The sequence below is a fragment of the Anabas testudineus genome, chromosome 1 (assembly GCF_900324465.2).
Source record: "Anabas testudineus chromosome 1, fAnaTes1.2, whole genome shotgun sequence".
Lineage (NCBI taxonomy): Eukaryota > Metazoa > Chordata > Actinopteri > Anabantiformes > Anabantidae > Anabas > Anabas testudineus.
In genome coordinates, this window is record NC_046610.1 from 12564187 (window position 1) to 12575075 (window position 10889).

At 39.4% G+C, this 10889-nt stretch overlaps 1 protein-coding gene across 1 annotated transcript; it reads left to right on the top strand.

Moving 5' to 3' along the window:
- Positions 1-1674: 1674 nt before the first annotated feature.
- haspin (histone H3 associated protein kinase) lies at positions 1675-10724 on the top strand. Its single transcript, XM_026360882.1, has 15 exons — positions 1675-2124; positions 2657-2827; positions 3047-3190; positions 3870-5865; positions 6315-6453; positions 6577-6722; positions 6850-7038; positions 7428-7513; positions 7608-7670; positions 7755-7846; positions 7995-8074; positions 8466-8554; positions 9171-9313; positions 9442-9544; positions 10243-10724. Exons 1-15 carry the CDS (start codon positions 1973-1975, stop codon positions 10442-10444), a joined length of 3795 nt encoding a protein of 1264 aa, XP_026216667.1. The 5' UTR covers positions 1675-1972; the 3' UTR covers positions 10445-10724.
- The last annotated feature ends 165 nt before the right edge of the window (positions 10725-10889 follow it).

Sequence of the window (10889 nt, forward strand, 5' to 3'; positions counted from 1 at the left end):
CTAGAAATTTACCTCCACCTAAAGAGGGATTATTCCTTATGAGGAATGATAATAAAACAGGTCCTATTATTTAGTGGCATTTTTAATGGTATGAATCAAAAGGAAAGGAATAAAATCTAGGACCTGTTTTGCATGTACTGGGAGATTATTAAAACATTAACCACAAGATAAAGCAAATTAACCTCTGGTACACCCAAACCGTGGAGTGCAATTTTTTTAATGCTGTTATGTGGTGACACAAAGGCTAAAAAGAATAAATAGTTTATTGACAATCGCTTTTAGCAACGGAAGAATATGAATATGAATATAATATTGTTAGATGAAAGAGTGAAATTTCTTTCAAAACCTTCATAGATGTTCATAAAAACAACATCACACCACATAAGCCTGTTGTAAAACACTAATGTCATTAATGGCAAAACGATTGCTATATGACTCAATTTTGTACCTAATAATAAAAATGTAAGCTGATTTATTGCCTTGCTGTAACACAGCACTATGTGCGCTCATAAATGATCCCATTTATTATCTAGGAAAAGATAATTCAGTGGGATTTGCTCTGTAAGCTCAGACGTGAATAAAGAAACAGAAAAGGCCAAGAGGATCTAAGAGAATAATTGTGTAGATCTGTATCTTTCCTGCATGAAGAGGTACCTGGAGCCAACTTTAACCTCGTACTTTGGCAATTCTCAAGTCTCAGTGTGGAACTCATGCACTTAGAGGTGCTTAGTGGGAAGTAATCGGTGCCTGAAAGGTAGCAAAAAGTGATCAAAAAAAGTAATCTGTGACTTCAAATACTGTAGTGGTAAGTGTTAAAGTACTGCTACAAAAGTCTTAAAGACACATTCAAAAATGTGAATGTGTCTTTGGAGTGAAATTACCTTTAATCTATTTGATTAGACTGCTTGAAACAGACATTTGGGGACTCTGAATGAATGTTCTTCTGTACTTACATCTATAAAACCTATAAAAACATTTTCATCAGCTGTACTTGCAGTTATGGTTTACACATGGTTTAAAGGCTAATATACTTGTACATTACAGCCTCCCTGACTTGGTTTCTGACGCAAAGAGTTGTACTCTGATTAGAATACAGAGATAGTTGTTGTTCAGTGTCTTCAGCAACAATGGGTGTAAGCAGCATTGTGTACAGACATTTCAAATAAAAATAGAAGTAAAAATGACAGCATGAACAGAGCAAAGTAAATATCAAAAATATTAAAATCCTGTACAATATTGTCCAAGAGATAATGGGATTACAGTCTAATGACACAATGACACCTGGTGGCTTCATCCGTTTACTACACTACAAGTTAAGCACATGTGATGCAGTGAGAGACCCTCAGCGTCCTTATAATGGTAAACACATCCTATATAGTGAAACATTCCTGTAGATCCCCCTCAGCATTTTTATACTAAACCAATACTTCGCTGTCTTTTTTTAATGTTTTTATCATTGATTATTTAATTGTACGACAGAATGTAATTTTACTAATTCTAATACATTAATAATAACACAATAAAATAATGAAATCCTAATAATTTAAATAACTCATGTCTTTTCTTGCCTTATTTCTAATTGTAAACGCGTCATGCTGTAATTACTCCGAACCACCAGGTGGCGCTGCGCTGTCACCGTCACCGGCTGTTGACCAATCGTCGCTGTCCAGCAGTTTGAACAAGAAGCGGGTTCCGCAGACACTGGAAAATATTGAGCAAAATACAAATAAATAATAGATAAGGCTATCTTAGGTGGAAATGGGCTAAACAGCTATCTAACGAGAATGAGATTTAAAGAGTTTAGTATAATATGGTTGTAAGGGCGTTGATATAACGTTGGTTTAGTCTAAGTTATAGCGGTTAGCTCGGTTGGGCTATCTGACTAGCTAAACCTGACGGACTGCTGTATTCTTTTGGACTTCCTCAACCCAGGCTCGGCTTGTTAGCACGGATATAATCTGTAATTTCTAACATGAAGCCGTTATTTCTGAAGACATACGGTAGACAGAGGCGTAAGCTGTCTGCCTGGATTTCACCTGAAAACCACAAGCGGGCCTTTGACAGCTCCCTTTCAACAGACGGCGACATGTCCGTCTTTGAACCTTCAAAACCGACGAAGACGAGGTTAGTTCAAGTCTGCAGACGAAAAGAGTCTCAGCATCCAGCTGATCATGATGTGCTATCTAATTCTAAACGTACCAATATCTGTTTTTAAGCCTATTTGACTTTTCACAAGACTTTACAGTTAACTTAACGCTGCTTGAGATTTAGGAACAACAATAAAACAAAACTCTTAAACTTGGTCCATGGATATAATATTACAATGTACAATATTTCAATCTGTTTTTAGATGCGATAAAACAGTAACGCCCAGTTTACAGATAACCCCAAAGTTGTTTTGTTTTTGTTTTTTGTTTTTTTTATGTAATAAAAATATCTAATCTAAATTAAATCTTTTATTGGTCAGGCTCTACTAATAATGGAATTTAGTGCCAGAAGTGTAAAGATGTCTGAAATAGGCTTTATATCAGATGATATTAGAAAAGTCTGCTCTTAGATCTCACCTCATAGCTATAACCCACAATAAACAGTGCTAGCCAGTGGACAAGAAACGTCCTTAATGCTCCTTGTCTTGATCTGTTTTGTCATGTCATAGGGTGAAGAGGACTAGTGTGGCTAATCATAGAGCGATGCGTCCTGCCAAGAAAAAGACAATGAGGTATTTAACAGAGAAGAGCTTTGATGACAAGAATATCAGCACTCTGGAGAACATCAATATCCCGCCTTCTTCTCATCCTCTACCTGCTCAGCAGAGCAAGACAAGAAGGTCTGTGAACAAATCTGTAGCTGCCAAACTAGAATTAAGTACATGTCTCAGTAATGTGAATTTTCTAATTGTAATTCATAATTAATGCGTTATAGATAGCTACATGATATATAAATACTAATACACATTTTGGTCATTTAACATCTGGTAGTCTAGCCTTTTTCCTGACAACTTGCTCAATGTTTTAGTCATCTGTTTTGATCATCTCATTGTTGTTAGAGGAAAGAAGGCCACTGTGTTCAGTGACAGAGCTGTCCAGCCTGCCAAGAGAAAAATCTCATGTCTGACTGAAAGCAGCAGTGATGAAGAGAACATCTGCAGGCCCTCTCTTCCTCAGCCTGCTCAGCAGAGCAAGACAAGCAGGTCTGTGCACAAATAAGCATGATCAGAAAACACTAGTATTGTAGAGACATCAATATTGTAGAGATTTCAGTAGTATTTTCCATGCTGCAAGACTGTTTGTAAGCAGACATTTGGCATTTTTGGCAATAGTGGAGAATGTTTTTAACAGTTTGGTTCTGAAAATATCCCCCTTTCACCCTGAATTCTGCATTTTGAGATCTCACATCTATGACTGCTTTTTTAAATCAACATCAGATGTTGAAACTAATGACAATTACCTATCAGCAGTTGCCGGAATCCAATATCATGTCTTCAAAAAAGTTTTTTTAATGAAGTTTCATCTTGATACACATCATATTAATACAGCTAAAATCTGTGGACCACAGTTCCAAAATCAGCCCAAGGCAGAGGAGAAATCAGATTACTTTTTTGCTGCATGTATAGTCTGATTTCCAGGATATACATGCATGTAAACACATTTACCCGAGAAACCTGGTTTGTCTCAGTAACGTGGTTACTTTGTTTCATGTAAACGCACAGAGTGAGAAAGAATCAGTGTCAGATCATAGCATTGTGCAAATGAAGAGATACTCTAAGTAAGTACTCAGCCAGTCTTTCCATTAGTGTTTTTTTGGAGGTGATGAGTGTCTCCTAAATGTCTTTGGTGTAACTATTTACCATTTACATTTACTTTCTTCAGCTTTCATCCTCCATCTGTGGGACGATTTGTAACCCGCCGCAGACGCGCCATTCCCACCAAATCCAAACCCCATAAAAAACAAGTTGGTGTTCTCAACTCTTCAGATGAATTTTCTTCCAGTAGGATTCTTCGGCCAACCAGGAGGAGGAAGGTCCCTCCAACATTTATGACATCAAGTGCAGAAAACTCAGTGAATGATGCAGGGACTATCAGCTTGGCCACCAACCCCCTACGAGAGATATCCCTCAATGAGTCATCAGATCACAGCCTCGGACCCTGCTCCAGGAAACCCATCTTTTGCTCCACTCCATCAGCAGGGTCCTTCACCAAACGTCCACACCTTAAACCCTTTGCCACCAATAATCAGTCTTCCATGTCGGTAAGCTGTATAGGCATCTTGAGCCCATTTCAAGAAAATGTGAATTCTGCAGGGCAGCCCATTGCCTCACCAAGTTCTGCACCACCTAGTGGGCTCCACTCTAATGAGAAGCAGCATTCAGGCCATGGCAAGCAGGAAGTAGTCCTTCATAACCATGAAGAACCCACTGGTGATTTATTTATGGAGTTCAAAAACACTAACACAAAAATCAGCTGCAGTGAAGACACCAACAGCCACAGTAAAGACCCAAAGACTATAAGCAGTGGAGAATTACCACGTCTAAATCTGCTCTCTACTGACAGTGAAAGCAGTAGTTATTTTGTGACAGCAGCAGGAGGGTTAGAGTGGCTGATAGAGGCTCTGAAGGAGAAGTGTTTGACCGAGCACTGTACAGTGCAGCTGGAGAGATTAGACATCCTCTCTGTGACTCATCTTTGCAGCCAAACAACCTACTCATCCTGTTTGGGAGACGAGTGCTCAGTTCAAAGCCAGCAGACTAATCAGCATCCAGTGTCTGTGTACAGTGGTCAAAGTGTTGACCTTCTGCAGTCTTCAGACGCATCATTCAATCTCGGTTTATCTGCAACAGACAATGATTATTCACTGTCAGTAAATAAACAGACAGCTCCTCTGTCTGACAGTCAAAACTCTAACATTTCACTGTCAATTGACTGTAAGCAGTCTGTTACAGAGTACTCGCCCACAAGGGAATTCATCACGCAGTCAACATCAGTACTTTATGATGAGTCTACCAATAACACAAACAGCAACACTGAGGTTTCCATGAGCACAGAATTGACAGCCAGCAGTTCTGCACAGATGGTGTTAACTGAAGAGGAGACAGCAACAATAAAGGACAAAGGTTGTGCTAAGAAGTGCAAAGTTCAGCTTAAAAAAATGTCCTTGTCACATTTGAATGTGGAGCAGCTTAAAGGGTTTACACTGCAGAAGGAGTCTCGTTTGACTCGTGGTGATAGGTCTGTTAAATCAAATGCAAAGAAATCTGCAAATGGCTACATGCATAACGCTGACAATCCAGATGATATAGTGTCTGCTAGTCTGTCAGTAAACAACATCAGTGCAGTAGCCCAGGTCCAGTCTAATGAGCCAGTAACTGAAAAGCCAGTGGTGTGCACCAGCATACTGAAGGAGAAATGTCTAACCAACAAACTCACTGTTGATATAAAGAGGTTAACTTTATCGAAGTTGAAAGATGATCACATAAGGAGTGACCACCAGTCTGGAAGTGACACTAGACACTGTAATGAGGACACTTCATCTAGGAAGGCCAATATAAGAAAAAGGACCTTAACTAGTTCTGAGGACAAGATTTCCTCAGACGTACAAGAGGTTGTAAAAAGGTCTCGTGACGTTCTCCCCAAAAGAAAGAAAAAAACGTCTCTGACTTCTAAAGAGAAGAAAAGGAGGGACACATCTACAGATCGACCTGGGACAACAAGGAAGGCATGTGTGAGTGGTATGAGTGTGAGTCGCTGGAAAAACAATAGCAGCGCCAGCACAAGCATTTTCAGGAATCGAGTGGCACAGGCAGGTAGTGCCAAGGCTGTGGACTGCAGCATCAATGAGCTGATCTCCATGCAACACAAACAGCCAAGGGTGAGAGCACTACGCACACAAACAACATTTATTGATTAGTACATTATGTTTTTGCCATTGACAGATGAAATAAGCAAGTGTTAATGTAAGTTTGCCAGGACTGGTGGTGGACCTAAATGGCACCATGATTGGTTATCATGTTTACTGGGTATTACACCAACAAATAAAACCCCTATTTTGACCAGTTTTTTTTTTTTTTTTCCAAAAGCAGCTTTTAATGCTTTGTATGGCCCAAACAAAATGTATTAGGAGGTTAAAGAAAAATAAATTTTGATTTAGAACTGACGCAGACACCACATACAAATAGATTTTTGGTTAAAGTGTGTATTCAGTGCACTTCTACTTTAGTATGCTCAGCTGTAATTAAATGGAAATTGCCACAGGTGTAGCTACGTACAGCTGTATGCAGCCTCGTCAGTGACAAACTGTGATATCCATCCTGTGTATAGGAGCTTGGAGAAATGAATTTCTCCACCCCAGTGAGAGCAAGTCCACTCAACATTTCATCTCTCTTGGATGGCTTCACACCAAACAAATACACGTGGAGCAGACTTAAAGCTGCCCTCTCTGTTCATCGAAAAGGCATGGGTAAGGGTAATAAACACACACCACTAAACTGCCTGTTTACTTTGTCCTTAAGTTTTATTCAGCCCCACCCTATATTTCATTTTCAACATTTTCCATCTCTTCTCCTTTGTCACCTCTCATCAGTGCTGCTTACTCCAAGGACACTGGCAGGGTCAAGCTCTCCTGGAAGGGCAAATCTAGCAGACCTCAGCCAGGATCTCTTTGCCACACCCTTGCGAACTCCGCTCCCCAAACACCTGCGCTCACAGCTGCGTAGAAATGATTCTCTGGTATAGCAAAGTACACATCTTGTAGTAGATGAAGTTTGTAGCTCTGTTGAATTATAGTGTTGTGTTAAGCTGTATTTGTGTTTAGATTTAGAACATGTGTTGATGTACTTCCTGTCTTCCTTCACAGGTATTATATGAGGATGCAGACCTGTCAGATGCAGAGAAAGTCTATGCTGAGTGTGGCCAGCAGCGTCCTCTGCCCTGGGAGGAATGTATTCTCCCTCATCGTATGAAACAGTGTGCGAAGATTGGGGAGGGGACTTTTGGTGAGGTCTTCTCCACCACCAATGCCTCAGGAGACACTGTCGCTCTCAAAGTATGTGTACTTGTGTATAAATGATATAAACCACACTGCATTGAAACTTGCGCTTTTTCGATGTTCTGTAAACAAAACACTTTAGTTCCCAACCCTCACCAAGACCAAACGAACTATTTCCCAAACTGGGAACACGTCTGACATGGATTATCTCTTATTGTGTGCTACATGCGTGAAGGAGTAAGTCTAGACAATTTCTGGACCAGACACTGTCAAGAGATCATATGTGAAAACACCTTTTGTCAGGTGATATCACTGGGACACAAGTAGTTGTACTTACAATCATGTGACCTGTGAAACGTAAATCCACTAAAGAAGGCTGGGGCCTACTGTTAACAAACAGTATGTTAATAAACGTTTGTCATTAACAGTGGTTCTTGTCTTCACAGATCATTCCAGTAGAGGGCAGTGAGAAGGTGAACGGAGAGGATCAGAAGACTTTTGGAGAGATTCTCCATGAGATTATTATCTCAAAGTATGTACAGACTTAGATTGTGCAAGTCTGAAAATTGGATTTTAGTGATAACCAAGCATTACTAAATAAACGGCACTGTGTGTTTCTCTAACAGGGAACTGAGCAGCCTGAAAGAGAAGCAGCAGAACCAGACTTACGGCTTTATTGGACTCAATGAGTAAGCGCTCTCTTTGTCTGTTTGTTAGAGTGAGTTCAGTTTTGAGTTTTAATGTGACCTGATGTGTCTGTTGTTCACTTGCAGTCTCCACTGCGTTCAAGGCTGTTACCCTCCAGATTTCCTAAATGCTTGGGACAGATTTGACCAACAGAAGGGATCCGAGAACGACAGACCAGGTCAGTGGGGTGAAAGACATGACAATTACCAGCTAGCAAAAAACAACAAATCACATGCAGTATACAGTTTAATCAAATGTCCCTAACCAGCTGGTGAGACAGACATGATCCAGTTTGTTTCACTGGATTTCTCTCTATCTTTGCACAGATTTCTTTCAGAAGGATCAGTTATTCATAATCCTGGAGTTTGAGTTTGGAGGCATCGATCTAGAAAACAGCAATGGAACGGTAGGCACACCACATCAGAGTGACAGCCGCTTAATACCCGGTGTAACATACAGTCTTTTACTGTGATGTTGAGTGTTCATCAATCTTTTCAGTTACTCTGAACTCCTCTCACTCCCTATCTCACCAGCTTTAGCTCATTACTCTTTCACACTAGCTGTAAAAACGCACTCAAACATTAATAAAGAGAGACCATGCTTAAAAACAGTAGTGTCTTGACTTGTTTCATTACAACTTAATGTCAACTAGACATCAAATATATATGCACTGCTGAGCTTTTAAAGAAAAAACAAACAGAACAATGTATCTTTAAAACAATGACCCGTGTAATGATTGATTGCTGTATATAAATACAAATGCAGTCTTTCATCTAAGCTTCTCTTGTGTCATCAAGCTGGCATCTTTGGGGGTGGCGAAGAGCATCCTTCATCAGGTTACTGCTGCGTTGGCTGTTGCTGAGCAAGAGCTACACTTTGAACACAGGTACAGCACACACACAAACCTAAAATATATCTAGATCAATGTAAAACTGTTGTCATTAGTGCTAATTGCGTTGGCTAACTATAGATTATTGTCAATATTGATTATTTGGCTGATCGTTTACTGACTTACTTTGGTCTGTAGAATGTCAGTTTAAAAAAAACAAAAAACAAATTTAGTCAGTAAAAATAAACAAAATAACCCAGTTATTTAGCACCAGTTGTCCTGACCTAAGAACTAACAGTCCATAACTCAACTTATTTAATTGTACTGTGACAAAAGACAAATGAAACCCAACTAAAATCTATTCAAATCAATAGTCATCTAAAGATGCAGAGAGTATGCACAACAAATCTCGAGAAACGTTAAAGTAAACACAGTTCACCACAATTTGTGCCACAGAAAAAGGTGAATACTTTTGTCTTCATAGAGTATTCTTTGTAGACTGTTTAAAAAATGGCAGTTTTATGAAACAACACATTTTGATTTAGAAGTAGCCACAGCAGGAGGTGTTCAAGTATCAAACTTGTGGTCTAAACCATATGGTGTTTATGTGTGATGGATGGTTTGTTGGCATCTTTTAACGGTAACTTAACCCACTCTGTGATACTTACTGTAGGGACCTCCACTGGGGAAATGTACTGGTCAAAACAACCAAGCAGAAGACAGGAAGCTTCCTAATGAATGGAGCGACCCACTCTCTGGAAACCAAAGGGGTGCTGGTCCGCATCATTGACTACTCTCTCTCCAGACTCGAAATCGGTCAGATATTTTTCTAGTCTCACTTTCTACTAAGTGTTACTGAAAACAGTGCATGGTCTGAGTGTCTTATTTTATGTGCAGAACATATGGCCATAATGAATACTAAGCATATGTTGTTTTCTCTCCAGATGAACTGACGGTATCCTGTGATATCTCGAAGGATGAAGAGCTTTTCATGGGCCAGGGAGATTACCAGTTTGAAATCTACAGACTGATGAGAAAGGAGAATGGGTCAGTGCATTTATGTGTCAGTGACTAATTTAGAATCTCCCACGGTGTAAGTGGAGTGTCTCTGTGCTGTGAAGGTGTCACACAGAGCAGATTAATGCTGCACAAAACAAGAGAAGGGAAGTGTAGAATAGCAAAGCTTAGAAGCTCCAGTAAACTACCTATTGATCTGATTTTGATTAGAGTGAATCAATAGATGCCTAGAAGGTAAAAGCAACTGTAACATCTTTCTTATTACACACTTTAAATATTACAGTCATCATGCATTGTTGATTTGATGGGCTGTGCATTTGATGAGTCATCCAGTTAATGTAGTTTACCAGTCTGACACTGATTTGTCTTTTGTTTATTCATGTCTTAAAAGAATATTTTACCAATTTTACCAATGTCTCTGTTGAGAGTTGAACCAGGAGGTTCTCACATCTGTCCATCAAATATGAAACTAGAGGCAGCACTTTAATTTAGCTTAGCACAAACACTGGAGCACCTCTGACAGCACAAAGATATGGATCAAAGCTAAGTCATATTTATTAGACAGATGAGGTGTTGATTCTCTAACTCTTAGATTATTAGCCAACATGTCTTAAAAAGACATGACTAGTCATCTCATGCATGTTGCTGCTCATTTACAGTGCTAAATTATAATTATCCCAGGATTACTGTGGTCATGAGTCATCGATCGTCTTCTCTCTTTGTCTCAGAAACAACTGGAGTGACTACAACCCGCATACCAACGTGTTATGGCTACACTACCTGTGCTCCAAGCTCCTTTCCATGAAATACCGGGGCTCAGGAGGGAGGGGTGCCAAGGAGGTTCGAGAGGAGATCACTTGTTTCTATGACAGCATCCTTCAGTACAGCTCTGCCACTGAGGCGCTGCAAAGCTGCCCCATGTTTCAGTAGTCTGAGATTTTTATTTGTCCTATTCCTTTGTTTTGTTTTTTTAGTTTTAAGAAAGTGCTCTTTGTTTGTTTGTCGTCATAAGTCGGAAAGTTCACAAGGTTCATGACCTGGTATGTGAAGACGGTTATTGTCATTTAATGTACAGTATATGCACAACTGTCATCTGACAAGTTATTAAAATGACCATGTGAAAATGAAGCTTATTCACTGCCTGTTGTTAACTGATTTACTCATGTTCATGCATCTTAAATGCACAAAAAATACTTTTAATAAATTTTTATCTGATTTTGACACATTGTCTTAAAGTTGTGTTGTGCTCCCAATATTTCTGTCTTTGTGCTTTATTGATTAATTTTTAAGTAATCACAAACTACTTTGATACATTTTGAATTAAATTTATGAGTACAAATGCCAAATAGTCTCTAGGTACTGAAGGTAGTTCTAA

Bases quoted from the DNA above. Each gene is read 5' to 3' on its own strand.
- haspin (XM_026360882.1), top strand. From the start codon at position 1,973: ATGAAGCCGTTATTTCTGAAGACATACGGTAGACAGAGGCGTAAGCTG. The intron at 2,125-2,656 runs GTTAGTTCAAGT...GTCATGTCATAG, and splicing joins TCAAAACCGACGAAGACGAG to GGTGAAGAGGACTAGTGTGG. The intron at 7,039-7,427 runs GTATGTGTACTT...TTGTCTTCACAG, and splicing joins GAGACACTGTCGCTCTCAAA to ATCATTCCAGTAGAGGGCAG.